This window comes from Colius striatus, chromosome 20, assembly GCF_028858725.1.
Source record: "Colius striatus isolate bColStr4 chromosome 20, bColStr4.1.hap1, whole genome shotgun sequence".
NCBI lineage: Eukaryota > Metazoa > Chordata > Aves > Coliiformes > Coliidae > Colius > Colius striatus.
Genome location: NC_084778.1, coordinates 4132456 through 4152418, shown reverse-complemented (window position 1 = coordinate 4152418; position 19963 = coordinate 4132456). Strand labels below are relative to the sequence as shown.

Below are 19963 nucleotides of genomic sequence, written 5' to 3'. Positions count from 1 at the left end.
CTGACTAGTTATCTAGGTAACAAGGGTATGAACAAGGTTTGTGGAGTATCACCAGAGTAAGAAAGGAAGTGTAAATGCCTGTAGACCAACTGCCAAATCTTGAGAATAAAGCAAGCCAGAGGTATGATCTGGGTAACATCACTTCACTGGTTAGGATTTAACTCTGAGAAGAGCTCAAACCTCACAGAATCGTCTTCTCAGTCTAGTCTTTACAAAAGTATGCAAACATGATAAATAGAGTCAGAGGAACTAGAGCAACCCCCATACCATGCCACAAAAAAGTCACTGAGAAATCCCATGCCATTATTCTGCCAGTGTACAGAGTAATTGGGAAGATTCAAGTGCTGGAGCTACTACCAGTTCCAATTTTTTTAGGGTGCTTCTCATAATCTAAGTCTGCCTATTTGTAAGAGGCTACTAACACATTCTGAAACAACCTCCTAGATTAAACACAATCACATCAGAAAACTGAGGCCTCTCATGCTGCAAGCCTTGGTATGAACGGAAGAAAGGACAGCGCTGAGACCTATTTGCTTCAACTAAAATTGCACATGCCAGCCAACAAGCAATGGAGAGTAATGAAACTTGGTGAGTACCTTCCCTCTTAAAAGAGAAAAATCTGTATGATAAGGAGATGCAGGTTTCTTAATAGAGATGCAGAAGAGCAGGAGCTTAACTTGCAGTAGCAAGCTCATTCAGGAGAATACAACTTAGAAAGATTAGTGTCCAGCTGTAACTTCAAACCAAAAATGACTCCTTGTGCACAGAATTCATTCAGCTTAGTATAGTTCAGGCCATCTGAGAAGATTAAGCAAGCTCTGCTACAAAAAGGATGGATTTGGACAAAACATCATCTACTGCTGTGCGCTTTCTTTGAAACTAGAATGAATGGTTTACACAGCTAAATGCTGCAAGTGCAGCTGGTCTAAGTGGAGCAGCTCCAGGAGGAAGCAGAGCACTTTAGCCACACAGGAATTAAAAAGTCCTTTTCACAAAACCACTCCTTAGTTTCATTCATTCTTTGGTGAGAGAAGTAGATGCAGTGAGCTTTCTTCTAATGGCCAGAGTCATTAGACAGTCTCCTTGGTTTCCAGGTTTGGAAGGTGTGGACAACAAACCACCAACACATTGCAAGTCTTTCTGTGTTTAAGATTTGGATTTTGGCAACAGCTGCCTTCGCGTTTGTGAAATTTCTGAATTGCTCTGATGACCTCTATTACAGGTGGCCTAGGACCACAAAACCATCTTTTCAGAAACAATTACTCTGCAATCTAGTTTCTGCCATTGTTGTGAATCCTCCTGAACCCCAAGAGACACAGAAGAGAGACACCCAGCTACTGATGCACAGAAGAGAGGCCAAGGGTAGGCAGCAGACAATTCCAGACACTTAAACATTTATTTGGCACTTTAATATATATTTCTCAAACATAAAAACCCAACATTCAACAGCTGCCAGCACAGAAAAGAAAGGCAACACAGTGTGCATATATGCATACACTCCAGTAGCACGGCACAAAGGTGAAGGCCATGCCAAAGCCAGGACATCCGCAGAATTCTCTGCTAGCTCAGCCTGCTCTGAGACCAGGCCCTTGCTAGGTCTTCACATCCAGAAGGGAAGGACGAGAATCCCACAGCCAAATCATGAAACTCCAGTCCTGGAATGAATCCTGATGATCTCCTGGTAGAGATAGTGACTTCCCAGTTTTTTCTTAGCATCCAAGTACAGCTCTCTCCAGGTGTCTCCAGTTGCAAAGCTGAACTTCAGCAAGTTCTCCCTGATCATACTTCACCTGAGTTAAGGGCATGAGAAAGAGTCCTTTCTCAGAGGACATTTACAAGGGGGGCTTGGTATATTGATTTCTTTTCCTTTGGATCTCTGCATCTGCAATTCTCACAGCCAGGACAAACCTCACATAGGACATTGCCTGTGAAAGTCCCAGCAGGACGTGCTCCTTGGGCAGCACCCAGCCTCCCAGCACACACTGAGTCAGACATGCCACCCAGTGGCAAGTGCCTTGTCAATACAATCTTAAGAGTCTGAAACAACTAAAGAAGTGAATACTGAATAAATAACTTCATGTTTCTGTTCAGTCTTCCTGCTGGATTTCAGTAACCTATGGCTTGAGTTTGTGTATGTATACATACCGATCTTTATGCATACACGTATTTATAGACATAGAGATAGATCTATGAGTATAATACTACATGGAGAACTCACAATGTGTATGTGCTTTATATTTTACAAATTAGACATACACACTCAGTTTTATTTGTGGAATAATGAAATGGCACGTTTGAATTTGTTTCAGGACAAATAGCCTCATCTCTCAAAAAAAGCCATCAGTTATTTCAGTTCCCCAAACCTCCATGGTTACTACTTATGGCCTAGTTGGGTTGAGATGAACTCAGAAATTGTTCTGCCTCATGGAGTCTTCTGAAGAGAGAAGCCTTCTGAAACAAAGAAACAGGTTCTTGCCCATAGGGAGGAGGAGGACCTGAGCAGCATTCACATTTTGCAATACACTTGACTTTTGCAGGGCAATAAAAAAACTGGAGATGCTTTCTTGAATTGCAACTTCCCTTGTTCTGCTGCAAGATGAAAATATGTCCTGAAGTGTCTCACAGGCCTGGCTATGCATCCATTCAGGGCTGTGTTAGCTGGTAGAGATCAGGCACCTGTGGAGATACAGACAGTGATCAGGTAAGTTATAAGCAGCAATACAATGCCTATCCTGAGGTACAGCTCTCTGTTTCACACTTAACTTCCCATCATCATTTAATAAAAGGGAAAAATGCTGATGACATTGCTAGGACAGGTCAAGGAGTGCCTTAACACTCCATTGACTCAGATTGGGGATGTGAGGAGCAAGCCACAATAAAAAAGACAATTTAAAAAATCTATGTTGTTCAGATAGGGAAAAAAAAAAATCAATATTTAAAGCCAGAGAATCAATTTTAAAGGACAGGGATGGTGGTGATTCTGACTTTCCTCTAATCATTTAGGACTACTCATTCAAAATGACCCATCATAGACCCATCCAGCCAACTAGAACTGTTCTGCCTCTGTTCTGTATCACCATAGCTTCTGTTTCAGGGTCCTTAAGAATGGAATAATCCCCATGCAGTGTAAAAAAACCCTCCAACTCTGAGGAGTCACTAACTAGAACAAACAAGGACTCTGCTCTAACAGTCTAGTTAGCTTTCCTTCAGTGAGAGCAGAACAAACTATCAAAACCTCTGTAAGACAGAACAACTGCCAAAACACAGGCACAAATGAGCAGCACATCAGCACATACAGACTGACAGCAGGGTTTAATACACAGTACAAGCTTATTTCCAGGAGAAAAAGCATGTAAACGCTGCCATGCTGGGGCATTTGAGACTTTCAGAGGAAGAACAGAAGCAATTAGTGGGAGACATCACAATCTTCACTTCAGGCTTCCGTTTGAAGCTTCGGTTAAATTTGTTGTTTATTCTAAGAAGTTGCTCATCTAATTACAGATAGATTTTCTCTGTTTTCCAAGTACTACTCCCAGTCCCACTGTTTCCCCTCCATGTTCTTGGTTCAAGGCACAATGTTACAGTGCCAAAGTCATTTTGAGAACTTTAAGGGACAGAGCAAGACCTTGAAGCTTTCATTGCTGCTAAACACCATACTTCCAGAAAGGCCTGGAAATGGGTGTATAATGAAGCCAAAACCAGCCATCCATAATTTGGGTACTTCCAGCAATAACTTTCTAACTTTGTGTCACAAACTCAACATAGCATTTTTTTTTTTTAGCATTTAAATATTTGATCCTAAATCAGCTATAGAAATGAATTTATTTCCAAGGTGACTGTTCTGAAAAGATGAAACTTGCTATGGGACCACAGGACAACCCAAGTTAGAAGAGACCTCAGGAAGTCACCCAGTCTAAACTCCTGCTCAAAGCAGTGTCAACTATGAGTTCAGACCAGGTTACTCAGGAGTTTATCCTGTCTGGTCTTGAAAGCCTCCATGGATGGAAACTATATAAGTTCCATTTCCACCACCTGTGTGCAGACAGTGATGCAAAAGCAGACTGGAAGCTTTTGCACTTTATTGTGGAGAAATAACATTTATTAAGATGTAAAATATCACAGAAGACTGTCTGAAATATGAGTTAATCAATTTGTATGTTTCAATCAGAACTAACTTGGGACAAGTTAACTCCTCTCTTCCTTGCTCCCTTTGTTTGATGCCGGTCCAACCTCCCCCCCAACATTCTTAGTCATAGAATTAGACATTTAATCTGTGTTAAAGATGCCTTTGGGAGGCTCTTACCTTCATTCAGATGAACTCTGATGACCTCATCAGGATTTTTTCTGCAAGTTCTTTGGCTGTTCCTGAACCAAAAATGACTTTTTGTCTGATTAGAAGAATGTAACGGTGAAAGCAACTTGGAGGCAGGAACTCAGGCAGCCACAGACAAACATTAAAATGGCAGGATGTTGTAGAAGATAAATTGGCTTCAAGATCAATTTATGAGGTGGAGTCTAATGACCCTCAGGAGATGGATGAGATTCTGCCAAAAACCTTTGAGTAGCAAGCTATTTGGAAGGCATATTTTCCTATCAGACATGAAACTTTCACTGGGGACTGTCAGATATTCAGCTGAGTGCACAGCTGCTCAGCATTAGCAAATATGAGGAATACTTTACAGACTGTGTAAAGGTATCATGCTACAAACCGTTTCCATCAGTGCTGAGTGTGCATTAAAAGCCACCGCAGGTACCAGAACCTACTGCTAATTGTGAGCAGCAGCCTTTGCAAAATGAGAATACTCTTAGAATTTGCTGGGTGAAAGAAGCTGAGGTGCTGGGGAACATAGTGATCTCAGGAATGCAAAAGTAGCTAGGAGCATAGAACTGGCACTCAGCAGGAACTTTGGTGACTACAGGAATTATTTTACAGGTCAGTACCATTTTAGATTTCCAGTTGTTGACCACTGCTTTGTTTAGACAATGGCTTACACAGGCTTTATTGCCTTCTGCATGCCACTCAGAACAGAAACTATGCATTCCCTGCATGGATACTGAGGCAAACTGGTGAAACTGATAGGTGCAAACTTTGGTTTCAATAGCTGTCTTTGAAAGAGAATAAATATTGCCCACTGCAGGCAGTGTATCTGTCTCTGTGACCAATGTAATACTCAAAGCAAGCTATATGGATAGTCAACATGATGCAAAGACACATAGATCTGTATGTATGTGAAAGAGCAGGAGACAAATGCCAAAAGTGACTTAAATATGTGTCTGAATACTTCCTTGTGGAACTATGGATTCTGTGGATCCAATTTCTAAAGGATTATTTGCAGCTCAGGCTTCTTAGGCCAAAGAGCTGACAATATAGCCATGTCCCATATATGTGGAAGATAAATATCCCAGTTTCAATACTGTTTAAGTACTATCAAATATGTCTTCAGATTAAAAACCAACATAATAAAGAGGGGAAAATTACAAGTACATGATTCCTGCTTTATACAAGGACCCTGCTTTAAACAAGAGAAATTTCATTAAGAACAAATTAGGAATGGAAACTGAGCCCAGAACTTAAGCACTGTCTGGTAATCATTTTGTCAGAATACACAGTCTGTAATAGCTTTTCTTTGCATCCACTGGGGACTCTGATAATGAAACTGGAGCTTAAACACATCCTTTTATTTTTCTGAAAAGTATTTCTGCTCCTTCAATCCAGGAATCCATACACCTCCTCCACACAAGAGCTCCCCCATCTTTTTACTCCTGTCTACTGTGCAGCTGCTGTGGAAACTCCTGAATGGAAAACAGTGAGCAAACATGTGCAACATAAAGCTGGATCATTACTCCATTTGAAAGAAATGACAGGATTCATGGTGTTCCTTTGGCTGTTCTACCAGTGGCCATTAATCTATTAAGACAGAGATGACATGCAAAAATCTGGAGAAGCAAAATAAATTTGGCACATATTTTTTATAAATACTACCACTGTTTGTGTTATTTTGTCTTTCTTCATTCCCCCAGTACAAACTTTCATCACTGCATCTCTGCTGGCTCTGCTTGTGTCAGTGCAGAAAAAAGAACAGAGCACTGCCTTCTTCAGAAATGTTTCTTCCTTCTAAGACATCTTTTGTCTTCCATCTCTTCTAATTTAGTACTTCAATTGTTGTATGATTTTCAGAATGCAATTTGGTACATAAAAGGTCATGCACTGCATAAAAGCCACATTGTAAAGTGTCTGTACTGGTTCCAGATTCAATTGTAGAAGTCACCTTTATTCTTACTACACTCCCACAGAGGGAATTCCCCTGTATCCAGCTTATCATGCTGGGCTATATCTCTGAGTGGTTCACAATTATTGTACCCCCTCCAACCACTGAGAATACAGCAGTTGTGTTACAGGTAAGTCCACTGCATGACAAAGTCACTTTTGGGCTAAATGCTAACCCAGGCTGCAGTCCAGATCATGTAACACAGCTAACCCTTCAAATTAAGGACAGGAGATGTGAAATGAGGAACCCTAATGATCACACGGTCAAGTCAACACATCAGACTTGCAGAACAAAGGAGTCCAGCTAGTTCTCATTTTAACTTGAACACATACAGTCCTTGACTCATGTTAAGCACTTCTCTTCTGGATGTCCCATTGAATGCATGTAACCAATTTTCCCACAGATGTTTTAGTACAGCTGCACAGAGAGTTATGAAGACAATAAACCACAGTGGAATACCATATTGAGAACAGAGCTATAAGAGGATATTGGCAATTGTTATTACTTAATATTTGCTGATTAAAACCTTCATGGCCTAGTTGACAGAATCAGAGTGCCAAAAAGAAAAAAGAACAGAAACATCTTACAGGAAGAGACAACAAAATTTGTCAGAAGAGGCGAAAAACAGACAACATGCACGTTCAAGCCAATGAAGAGTTATTGACAAAGCACTGTTAACATGCATGTTAGCAGTCACAGAGCTCAAATCTTGGCCTTTGTAAGTAACCAACCTGTTGCTGCCCTTCACTTCATCCAGCTCCTTCTGCAGTCTGGCACTCTTCTCCTCTTCCTCCTGAAGCTTCCTCTTTACCACACGGAGCTCCTGTTGGGCTTCACACTTAATATCATTGGCTACAACCACTGCAGTCTGTAGATCAGCTTGAAAACGTCTCCACTCTTCTGCATCTTCCTAGAAAGAGCAATTAGAACCCCAAACTGTTTGCTGTAAAAATGCACCTACTTGAGCTGAGCGCTTAGTTATCGATCTCTTTCTGTAATCACAAGCAACTTGCCTCTTTACATAGATGAGATTGCCAACAAAGAAGCTGATGCTAAAGCTCTCCACTCCAATACAAAAAAAAAAAACCCAATTGAAGTTCTTCCTATAGTTATAGATCATTCAGACTTCTGATACTACCAGAAGCACTGTTGCTGAAAAGAGCTCAGCCAATGATTGATGAAGCAGGAACAGTTGTTTCAAAGTAGATGTGCATAAGCAGAAAAAGCAAAAGATGTATTATGGTTTTCCTTTACAAGCAAGGAAATGAGTCAAGAGAATGAAGAATGGACATAGAAAGAACTTTCTATCATTGTTCTAGAAAAATACTGTGCTTCTCTCAAATCCAGTATTGCAATAAAAATCTCAGCTTACTTTTGTCATGGAGTCTAAGGCTTACCTTCATTTGTTTAGTCAAAGCCTTCAGCTGCCTCTCTGTACCTTGTTTTTGTTCTTCCAGCTTCATTGCTTTACCTGGGAACAATAAAAACAGGAAAATATTGTGGTTAGACTCCATGATCTTAAAGGTCTTTTCTAACCATAACTGTTCTGTGACTTGCTTTTGCTTCTAGTAATGCCACTAACTAGACTAAACTGAACATAAGATGCTCTGTCAGTGGATCAGGAACAGAATCAACAGTAGATTTGTAACTCTGAAATTAGTTTGAGGCATTGTATCAGACTTTTCAAGGTGCAGGATCACTTGGGTAGTACACGTAGCCCTGGAGCACTGGGGGGAGCACTGCCAAGCAAAATGTGCAGACAGTCCAGCAGACAGCAGCTGCTCTGCTGTCTCCTGATGCCACAGCCACTAAACAGCTCCTGCTAGTGCTCCAGTTTTCCTCTCTAAAAGCTCTTTAAAAGGCCCGTCATTCCAGTTTCTAGCACTGCCAATGCATCCTTTGCTGAAGAATGAGGCTTAGAGACTGTCTCTAATAGTATTCCTACAGCACTAAGTTTTAAAATAGGGACTTTTGAGAAAGAAAAGAAAGGACTGGCCAAAACTGGCATACTTCTACAGTGAGGTCCTTGTCATATGTATAAAGACATGCCTCCTCCCCTCTGTCACAGCCATAACCGAGCCTCCTGAATAAGTTAAATTCTGTTTCAGCTCTACCTACTTTCTAGGTCACTGATGAGCTGGTTATTGTGAAGTTTTATTGCACGATGTTGTTCCACCTGGTCCTCCAATTCAAAAATGGTCTCTTTCAGGTTTTTTATATCTGCTTCATTCTCTGATGTTTTTTCCTGCAGCTTCTGGCTGGTTCTGCTCAGTTGCTCAGCTTGCCGGTCATACATCTCCTTCAGCTGACCACATTCATTCTCAGCCTGGAGAGGAGGAAAGAAAGCTGCAGGTCTGTCTGTGTCTCTTAATGGGTAGCACTCATTAGAGATTTTACTGGGCATTCTCATTGACCTGGGAATGGAACCTGTGTTCTAAGCATTGTATGAACTGAATTTCAATGCAAATGAGACAGTTGCACAAAATATAGACGAACTGTGAATGTCAGTTTTCTTCTCTGGTAATAAAGATAACAAAACAAGGCGCTACAAAGGAAATTACATTTCCTGTATGATGACCATAATTACAAAGCAATCTCTGCAGGTAGTGAACAGAGAGGAATTAAATTCCTGGAAAGCTCCTCATCTATTTATGTATCACATTATGATAGTGAAATCACTGCCTTAGGGCCAAGATAACAATCAGTTCATCCACATTAACAATTTTGCTGCTTCTACCATGTGCATTTTCAATGGATTAGGAAAACATCCACAGAACAGCTAGCTACTGCTGATAAGTAGTATATGTCTGGATACAGGACATCTGGAATTACTGAAGGGGGAATCTGCAGTACTTCAGTTTGTTGGCTCAGGCCCACAGATCAGTGCTTCCAGGTTTGGGGGGAGATCCCAGAGTATGAACAGGTTACAGAAAAGCAAGGTGTTGGCTGCCAATTCAGTGAGCAGCACTGGCACAGCCTGACTGAAGGGCAGCCTTACAGAAGCCTGTGGTCTTGGTTGGGTGTCACAAATAGCCAATGATTCAAAACAGCTTAATTTGAGGGAAAGGAAGAGTAAAAAGGAGGAAATCTGTGGTTTCCAAACCAAGTAATAAAAGTTTGGTATTGAGTCTGAACACTCAGCAGTTTTTCATTTACTCTTCATGAACTGCAGCTCCAGTAAGCACTTGGGAGCTTCCTCTAACAACTCCATTTGCTGTGGTCACCTGTGTAAATTCAAAGGACATCTGGATTTTCTAAATCACTCAGGTCATGGAGGTGCTTTTTTGACACTGCACTCTTCCTCTGCTACTAGCCAATTTTACCATTCATCACATGATCCCCATACAGGAAAGGCTGCACACTCTCTCTGCAGTAGTGGGACATAATCACAGGCTTGTGCTTTATTAACACTTGTTTTATGATGCCTCACATTGCAGCTCTCTTCCGAACATCCAGGATCACACGGAAAACAGAAACAGTAACTGACTTCAGCTTGCTTAGACACTATCAAATGAGGCAGAGAAAAGCTGCTCTAAAAGAAACCCACTTTTTTGCCATTGCTATACCCATCCCAAAACTGAATACTTCTCAGTTTTGTAAAAGTATTTTAGGTTTATGGATAGAATCTCATCTGGAGTTTGATCATGTGTCATTAGTCATGCTGCAAACATCAACTTCCCTGAGCATTAGCTCGTGTCCTTGTGTTCTCATGACCAATGACACATACAGTTCATTAGTAATAGTCATTATTAATTTAATTGAATATTCATTGCTATCTACTTATTCTCTTCTCTCACTAATACTTGTTCATAAAACATTCAAGTAATTTTTTATTGACCTGTTCTCTTGCTCCAGTTTTGAGAAACACAAACATTTACTAAGACAGTACATTCTGCAGAAGGTACATGAGGAAATTAGTTTTGAATTCATTAACACAGTTATGCTAACAGTTATTCCTGGGAAAATATGCATGTAGCAGCAGAAACTGACAATATCATATGACCCTCAGCTTTGAAAATACTTCAGGGAATTTAAATCCTGCAAACTTATAATCAATGGTTCAATAACTACCTAAAGACCAAAGATTACTTATTTATGGAAGGACAGATAAGGAACCATTTTATTTTACAGCAGTTACTGCTTTACCTTAGATAGCAGACCCTGAACGTGCTTCAGTTCACTGTTTGCCTTCAGCAGCTCTTGTTTAAGCTCAGTGCAAGATGCTTCTAACTGATCCTTTTCTGCATGGGCTACTTTCAGCATCTCTTGCACCTCAGAGTTGTCAGTAGTACATCCCATCGCATTGATTTCTGCGGCCTTTTGTTTCTCACTCTCTAACTGAGTTTTGAGAGAGGCATTCTCAATTTTTAGACCCTCTAAGGCAATTTTACAGTCCTCCAGAGTTTTTGTCACTGTGCTGTTGCTCTGCTGTTCCACTTCTAGAAGTTTAAGCAGCTTCTCATTTTCTTCTCTCAGGCTTTTAACCACCTGCTGGGAATCTTGATGTGCCCTTTCTAAGCTCCGTAGGCTGCTGGTTAACTGTTGTTGAATGTTTAGCAATTTCTCTCTTTCAAATTGTGCTTTTTCAAGAACTTCTGCACATTTCTGTTCCAGTTCAAGGACTTTTGCCTCCTGAGCTCGCTCTTCATTCTTGGATCGCTCTTGGAGAAGAGTCATTAGCTTCTCATTTTCCTGGCTCAGCTGTTCTGCTCTATCTCTGTGTTGATGAAAGGAAGTCTCGAGAAGAGCCTTCTCTTCCACCAGCTTCTCATTTTCTGTTGTCAGCTCCTGCACCATTTGCTGCTGATCTGACAGCTCCTGCAAAGTGGCTTGTAATTCTTCTGCTGTGCTGTGGTGATTCTCCTCCATTTTTTGTATTCTCTCTGTAAGAGACGCAACAGAAATGTCACTAATATTGTTAGGAGAACTTCCTGTAGTGGAGCATTTGGAACCTTTCAACTGGTTGCTGTTGGAGGATGTTGGCCTGGAAGGTACATCTGCTATATGTTCAAAATCAGATGCATCAGGTGACAAGGAAGCTTTTGTTACATCACTGCTGGAAGAACCTGAGTTGCGCAGTGCACCCCCATTCCCGTGCTGCCTGTGCTCATCCATGGCCCCTCTCGACACAGTTTTTGATGGGCTTCCAAAACTGGATTCTTGGGTAGTTGGGGTTGGGAGGCTGCTGTCACCTCCACTGCTTGTTGTTGTGTCTGAGAGAGGAGAGTTCTCTAGATAAAGCAATTTCTCCTTCAAAACACGATTTTCTTCTCCCAGGCTAGCGAGTTCTTTTTGAAAAGTCCTGTTTTTTTCCTGAAGGGTCCGTATTAACGGGTCTATGTCAACAGGCGAGACTGGTTCTAAAGTTTGGTTGGAAGCACCCATTCCTTCAGCATTAAGTGACCCTTTCTCTTTGCATTTTTTCAATTCACAACGGAGTTTGGTTATTTCAGAATCTTTTGTCTTTGCTTCTGCCAGGAGTTCTTTAACCTGAGATTCCAGAACAGCTCTGTCACCGGTTTCATTCTCTTGCTTGGACTTGCTAGCGGGGCGCACGTGTTTGGTAGGAGTTGGTGTACCAGAAGAGGTGGGGCTGGGTGGTGTTTTTCTAGTGTTGGCTTGACCACGCAATACAGCTCTCTCTCTGGATACAGATGATGATATTTCCCGGGGTGCTGGAATCCCTGTGCGCTTTGCAGCTGAAACTGTTCCTTAAAAGAGAAATAGATAAGACAAATTCAGTTCATAAAGGAAACAAGTCACATGACAACAATGATAGATTCTATGAGTCTATGATAAAGCACTCTTTGAAAAATACCACTGGAGTGTTGGAATAGGTTTAGTCATGATAGGACAAGGGGCAACGGCTACAAGCTGGAACGCAAGATGTTCCAAAGAAACAATAAGAAAAAACTTCTTCCCTGTTGAGGTGAGGGAGCACTGGAAGGGGCTGCCCAGATGGGCTGTGGAGTCTCCTTCTCTGGAGACATTCAAAACCCACCTGGATGAGTACCTAGATGATCTTTTGAGGTCCTTTCCAACCCTTAAGATTCTGTGATTCTGTGTGACTGAGTGGGTGGATTTGTGTTTCACAAAGGTTTCTATTATTTTGCACTTCTTCCTCTCCTACCCCCCAAAGCAACACAGTCTGCTGAACTTCTTCCCAGTGTAATAACATAACATGCAGATGCTGCAAAACAAGAACTGCAAACCCCAATACCAGGATATTAAATATTTGAAAAACTAAACAAAATATTTACACTTTGTGAAATGATGAATTTAAACCCATGAATTTCTGGGGAAAAGTTCAGTAACTGAGCGAAATGTACTGTCTTGGAAAAATTTATATCAGACATGAAACTAATGCATTTGCATTGTGCTCCGTTTGTGCAGATCATCCTCAAAAGGTCTGAAACACTTATGGTGACTGCAGATTCAGGGAAATATAAAACTGTCTCCTGACACTTCTAACACTAAGTCAATTGTGTTGCTTTGTGCAGAAGAGAATGAGTGAGTTTTCGTGTTATAAATTCCCATTCACTTACAAAGGAAGGACAAAAGGAGATCAGAAAGCTGATACTGTACTGTTTGGTTTTGGTGTGGAGTTTTTGGTGTGTTTAACTCCAAAGCAATTTAATGACAAAGCACTATACCATTATACGTGAAATAAAGCTTTTGAGTTGCTAATGTTCATGTTTTGGAATATGGAACCATAAGTACTGAAGAAACAACAAGAGCCATCCTAAACATGAACGTATCAACAAGTTGGTAAAAAAAGCATAGCTGGTTCGAATAGGAGGTGTTATAGGCAACACAAGTGGCAACACTGTGAATTTAAGAAACTCCTGTTTTCAGGACCTTCCTCAGAAGGTAAAGCGCTAATGGACAGAGCCATAAAGTTTTCAGTGACAGTACAATGAAGAGATATCATCTGATGTAGCCACATAAACAGGATGCATGAGCCAGTTATGCAAACAGAAAGGGCTAATGAGCCAGTGTTTGCAATGAAAACAAGTTCCAGAAGGACTCTGGGAGAAAATCCTAGCATCAATTACATCTTCCCAAGTTTGGGAAGCTCTCTTTGCAGATACACATGTGTAACATTCACACAGACACACACACACATACATACAAAAACCCCAAACCCCAACCCAAAAAAGCAAATGAAATTGTAGTTAAGGCCAGAGAGGGAGTAGACTCTCTCTCTGCACAACTCCATGGCTACTGCCTTATGTTGCAACTTCATAACCCTCTCAAAGCATTTTTCACACACTGAGGAAATATCTCTTAGTAATGAAGGGCAACAAAGGGTTAATATTAACACCACCCAGTTTGCTCAGCATCTCTTTTGAAGAATGCACTAGGTTTATAAACCACAGGCAAACAGGAGCCCCTCCTCCTCTCCCCCAAACAAACACACTCTGCAGCAGGCACAATAAACACCCGGAGACAAAGAGCAGCTGAAGAAAAGACCCCTGAACACAGAGGCCTGTGCTGGGAGGAGAGCACAGAAAGAGCTCTGTGATGGCAAGGGCACGATAAGGCCAGAGACAAAGGCTCCAGTGTTTATGGGAAGAGATAGCAGGGACAGTCTGACCGGACAGCCAGCAGCCCACACAGCTTCATTTAGTCATCTACAGCTGGAGGCACCAACACATCAAGAAAGCTCCGGGCTCTCCAGTGAAAAATGCAAGGCAAGCAGAGATCGGGAGTTTTTCCACTGCAAGTGGAATGGCTGCTGTTAGAACTCCAGATCTGAGAAGTCACTGTCTCACTGCTCATGCCTTTTCTTAACTCAAGGGCTCCTAACTGCCAAGACCTGGCCCCTGTAAACTGCATTCACACTGAGATCAGCAGACAAGCAAAGCTTTTAGTGTCAGTGCAGCTAATACCATAAAACGAAAGGTAAGGGGAAAACTGAATGGACCATGATGTGACGTGTCACTGCCAGCAGAAAAATACCCCATCAGCACAGCTCCTCTTTGCTCAGAGGCAAAGGTTCACATGAGGTGAGCCCCAGGCATGCTGGTGAGAGAGCACCAGGCCTTGTTTGAATGTTTCTTGAATATACAGTAGGTCAAGTGTTAAGAGTAAAGCAGAAGTACTCACACAAGCCACAATCATACTACAGATTTAAGATGTAAAATACACGTTGCAGATGGCCACAGACGTTCTTCGATGGAGTAGTGCTGACTGGGCAGCATTGTGTATGTTACAAGAGACAATGATGCTGCTACACACTGGTATAACTTGCACGGCCCTGAAAAACACACCTCTTCCTGAGAGAAAGGTAGCACTTCTGGTAGCAAGGTCAGGGTGCTTCTAATTACCACCAGATGACAACTGCAACATGATCCTGAGCAATGGAAGACCTATACGTCAGGATAACAATTACAGATATTTAACTGGGATTATCTGTACTTCATCAGCTCACCAACCAGTCCAGGCTCTGAGCTTACTCAACCTGTCCCATGTGTTTTGTAAGACTCCATGCTCTGCTGACTCGTTCTGCCATAAATCACAAAGCATTTGCTATCCATCAATAACCATTAACCAACCAGCATGAAGTGTTTACGCATTTTCCTCTCTCCAAAACAGTGCCATGCAATACTAAAAAGCCACAGAGAGACCAGGAAAGAAATACTTCTGATGCATATGCATGTTGGTTACAAAGCACCAAAGCAAGTATAAGCACTACTTTTAAAGTCTATCTTATGGGTGATTCCCCCCCGAATGACCTTGAAATTGAGCAGTCTAGCAGTTATAAATGGATCTGCCAGCCCCACAGCCTGAGGCACTCCTAATGCAAGAACTGTGTTTAGGGCTGTACGGTCACCCTGGTGACCTGATTAGCTCAGCACCCCACACTAGTTATGGGTTAAGGGAGACACCAGACAGACACATGTCTGCCAAACTGCAGAATCTAATCTAGCGTTGATTTATTCTGCTTAAAGTGGCTGGAATCATGCACAACTTCACTGCAAGGAAAGTGCTGCTTGTTTCGTGCAGGGCAGAGAAAAAATAATCAGACCTGCATCTCAAAAGAGACAAACCTCAAACCATTAAATACCTTTCTGTTTGGTGAAAACAACACTATGCGTCTCATTGCTGGTTTTGCTCTTCACCCACCCTACCCAACCTGCTAGCTTGCTTAACATTCTCTTGCCAAGTTTGAGCACAATCTCTTTCCCACTGTCCCACATATCCAAGCTCAGCCTATCTCTGACCAACAGTGTATTTCTCATTCCCTTTCCACCATACCTAACCTCCTGTTCTCCCAGTCCCACACCCACTGCAGAGGAACTGTGATCGCTCCACTGAGAGTTTTCACTTGAAAAACTGTTGTGCTCAGGCTGAAGTCATCTCATCGTTACATACCCTGCCTTGGTGTCCAGTAAGAACTCCTGTTTTCAGTATCAGCCATAGTATTCTGGTGTGAAGGATTAAACCTAACATGCACATAGAGATTATAAATTTCAAAATGCTTTAAAGTTAACAGCTATTTGACTCAAATCCTGAAACACGTAATTGCCAACTCGAGGTTACAGGACAGGAAAGCACAGAGAAATGAAATGCCTCTCCCAAGGTCACAGTAAGTCAGTAAAGATCAGGACCCTGGAGCTCCTGGCTGGCAGCCTGCTGTGCTGCTTTATTGTTTGTAGCACTTTCTGCCAGGAAATACTCACTGACTTTCCACTGGTGTCAGAAACAAAGCAAGACTCTAATGAGATAAAAGTTGACCCTTCATGATGATCATTAGCCATTTTAATCCCATTTTCAGCACAGCTACAATGTTTTTCACAGAAGGATCAGGATTACTCTTTTGTTTTTTCCACATAATGATCTATATTTGATCTAAGCTCTCAGCACCTGTCACACCAGTTTCCACAGCACCATCCACAACCAGAAGAAAACGGACTATGGAATGGAGAAAACCATTTCCCAGTCCCCCAAAGTGGAAAACATAGGCCTGTGGTTCAGAAGTTCATGCAGTAGGACAGTGATAGCAAGGTAAGGGAGAGTAGGTGGCAAACATTTTACCATATTCACAGGGAGATACGTGATTGGAATGAGGATCTGATAAATGTATCTACCTTCACAGTCTGTGTTCTGAGGTAGCACATATCACTGTCTTCCCAGTGAAGCACTGGTCCTGACGTTACATCTGTTTTACTTGACTCTTAAGTAAAACTAATCAAATACCTGCTTTTTCGATCCCAGAGCACAGGAAGAATCACAGTTAGGAAGTGACCTCTTGGACCTTTGGAAATGTTCTAACTTCTGCCTGAAATTTGGTTTTTAGAACTGGAGTCAGTATGAGACAATTTGCCTCTGGCCTTTGAGCCATTTGTAACCCACAACCTGCCTTTTTCTTAATCCTCCCCTCCATCAACATATTAATAACCCAAAGGTCAATGTCATGAGCTTCTGATGTTCCAGGGACTGAATTAACAGGGAATGATCCACATTGTACTTATTTCCTAAATCTTAATCCTGCCAACTTTTCAACTGAGAACAATAAAAACAGATTTTCTTCTTTAACACATTTTAAAATCCATATTAGCCATTCATTCTTCCACAGTTTCAGTAGGTACTAAGTCTCTTGCATGTAGAATTCATCTATATCATTTAGGCATGCTGATCACCGATTCATTTCAGAAAGCATTTCAGTCATATAAGGCTAACACATGAAGACAGATGCATCCTTGGTGTGATGTTTTTAAACAATGGATACCTTATTTGAATTGCAAGCAGGGGAAAACAAGCAATAAAAGCAAGCTATTCATAGCACTCTGCAATATTACACTCATACTCTTCAAAAAGGCGAACTGTTGCCTGCAGACAAGTTCGTACTCTTGTGATTCTCTGTTGCTCTTTACATCTCTTTCAGGCCAGCTCCTACATTTTTAACAGACCATTCCACTGTCTATGTGTCTGTTATCCCTCCTACCTCAAAAAAGGATAACAAAACAAAAGAGATAGCAACCAGAAACTAGGGGCTAATTTATAGGCTCCCTGGCTACAGAAGATCATGATTCTTATGCTGTTCTGGAATTCTGTTCCAATATGATAAACATTTCAATACATTTTGCCATATGAAGAGAACTCCCAAGCCTCAGGTAATACTTGGCTGCTGTGTCAAGAAGATCCAAATCAGTTCTCTGGGCTTCTTGGGGTAAAAAGAGAGTAGGACTGGATGCAGAAGGTCAGATTTTCAAAGACACAGAAGTGCCAGACACAGATCAGTACCTATTGTTTTCTTCAGAACTGCTTAAGCTATTTAGAACTTCATGCTTGAGAGTGAAATGTCTAAAATTTCTTGTCCCACATCAATTTAGCTAAAAGTCAGAATAAAGAATGACACTATAATACTGTGACAAACTATCACGGCTTGATTTGCTTGATACACAAAGGGAATGAGCTGAACAGGTTAGCTGCCAGCACGTTTCAGTGACAAGCGTGTTGGATACTCCTTAGGATAATCCTCAGCAACTCAGAAGAACACACCATTTTTCATCTCTTGTCCTGCAGAACGACAAAGCTCTCTGCCAACTGGTCTTTATGCAACAAAAAAGAAAGCAAACCTAGGCTTGGCCAGTCACAGCTCTCCTGAATTACTTTGTTTGCAGAGTATTAGTCATAAAGCCACCACCTTTACAGGTCAGCAACTCTTTGGGAAGGTTCACTTGGACTCCACCTAGCTTTAAAAAAAAGACAAGGAGATGGCTGCAAAACAACAAAGGTGGTTTTGATAACCTAACACTAATTATATAGAAGCATCTGCTCAAATAAGGCCTACTCACTCAGCAAACACTGAGACTAAGAAGTAATTGGTATATGAACTCTTTCGGGAGAATTTCAATGGCCTGTTGCACTGTCTGGACTGACTGTGACCCGTTTCCTGTGGAAAAGGTACAACATGCAACGGGTGAAAAAGCTAAAAAGACTTACTGCAAAGACTTTGATCCATATAATCACTGTAAAAGGTGTATGAAAGCAGCTCAGGTATCTATTTATTGACAAAGACTAAGAGATCAAGGAGAAGTAAAAAATAAAAAGTATTAGGGAACAAAAGATAGCCTATATCTGAAAACTTACACTACCAGAGGTTCCAAAGAAAAAGTGGCAATAAGCACATCTTGATCTGAACAACTCCTAATTTAAGACCACAGAGACAGAAGAGCTAAAGGCTTTGTAAAAGTCTGTTTATTTTTTTAATTAGAAAATATGAGTCTAGAGATTTGGAGTTCAAGCAGAACACAAGAAAAGGCACTATTTGGTTAACTCCAAGACTAAGTCATGACAAAACTACTAGTCATCAGTTTAGATCTGCAGATGAACTACTGGTAGGACATTCTTTTGAAGGGTAGCCACTAGAGGAGACTCTCCCATGGTAGGAATGTAACCCAATAGCAGAGATGACCTTGTATTTGAAGCATTTCCCTTTAATCCAAATTTTAGTATCTAAAGCAAGCAAAAAATGTACAGATGTTCTGTCCAGTACTCATAGAATCCACACAAATCACTATTCTCACTGTCCTCTTCAGTAAGTTATATAGTGGTTTTAGAAGAGATGGTACCTAGGGAATCTCTCCTGCACACTTAAGGAATTGAGATATTTTCTTTGCAGCTTGCTGGATTCACTCTGATCAATAACTCTGTCATCTTGTTCCATCTTACAGGGAAAGTCACATTTAACTCATCCAAAAAAGTGTTAAAATGCAAATAGAAAAAGATCAACTCTTCTTGGCATCTGGTGGTTCCAAGCTCTTGGCACAGCCACAACAAGAACTGACACTCAAGTTCACATTATCATAGCTCGATGCTATTACAGTGGAAACAAGGTCGCATTCAGAAGGTAAATGAGATGAGATCTGATCAAAATCCTGTTCACAGAGTCTCATTGTGAATTTCAGCTGACTTTCTTTCCTCTGTATGGGCCTGTTCACATATAATTCCTCTCTGAATAACAGCAAAAGTAGTTAAAATCTCTTTACCTGGAGAGACATGCCAGTGTCCATACAAAAGAGCTCCTCTGGACATTTCTTAAGCTATTAACTGGGGTTTTCTGAAGGTTTGTTAAGTCTCAAATAAAAACTCAAGCTTGGATATGCTTGCCTTGAATACAATACAGATTTGTTCCCAGTGCAAAACCAATGCAGGCTGTACTGTAAGAGGGAACCTTTGCTCAGAAGTCTAAGGACCAAAGATATATCTGTGAATAACATTGGCAAAGCTAAGAGAAGCCACAAATTGGTCTGTGTCTGTGTCTCTAGCTAGCATGCCCAGTCCTTGCTTTCACAAACACAATTTTCACTTTCAAATCTGTTTAATAGTCAAGAAGCATCCAAGGGGCTTCCTGTGCCATAAGCCTCTGGCACCATGAGAATCATGATAGTACCACTGCATCCACCTCTAGAATGAGGTACAGAAAAACCCCATGGAATAACCATACAATGTACGTTGTATCTGCCAACATGGGTGCAGAATACAAAGGCAATTGCAATCTACCACTGTGCTGCTTTGGGTTTCTAGAGTATCCAGCAACCTGGCATAACAAACATTTGAGACATCTAAAGCAAATGGTCTAGCAAATGTTCAGAGAAACTTTAGATCACACACTTATTGGAATGTCCCCCTGGCAAACTCAAGTCTCCTTTTTAGGGAGCTGTTAATACCACCGGGCCTGCCAA

At 41.3% G+C, this 19963-nt stretch overlaps 1 protein-coding gene across 6 annotated transcripts in view; it reads right to left on the bottom strand.

Moving 5' to 3' along the window:
* The window catches only part of SPECC1 (sperm antigen with calponin homology and coiled-coil domains 1), a 91067-nt gene that overhangs the window by 30660 nt on the left and 40444 nt on the right, over positions 1-19963 (bottom strand). For 4 of the 6 annotated variants that reach the window (XM_062012353.1, XM_062012352.1, XM_062012354.1 and 1 more), the window contains 4 exons: positions 10416-11980; positions 8388-8595; positions 7667-7740; positions 7001-7179 (listed from right to left, as the gene is read on the bottom strand). In XM_062012353.1, coding sequence (XP_061868337.1) covers positions 7001-7179; positions 7667-7740; positions 8388-8595; positions 10416-11980 — 2026 coding nt within the window. Of the gene's footprint in view, positions 1-1387; positions 2677-4209; positions 4366-7000; positions 7180-7666; positions 7741-8387; positions 8596-10415; positions 11981-19963 lie in introns of those variants that run through there. The other 2 variants (XM_062012357.1, XM_062012356.1) reach the window with 2 other exon arrangements.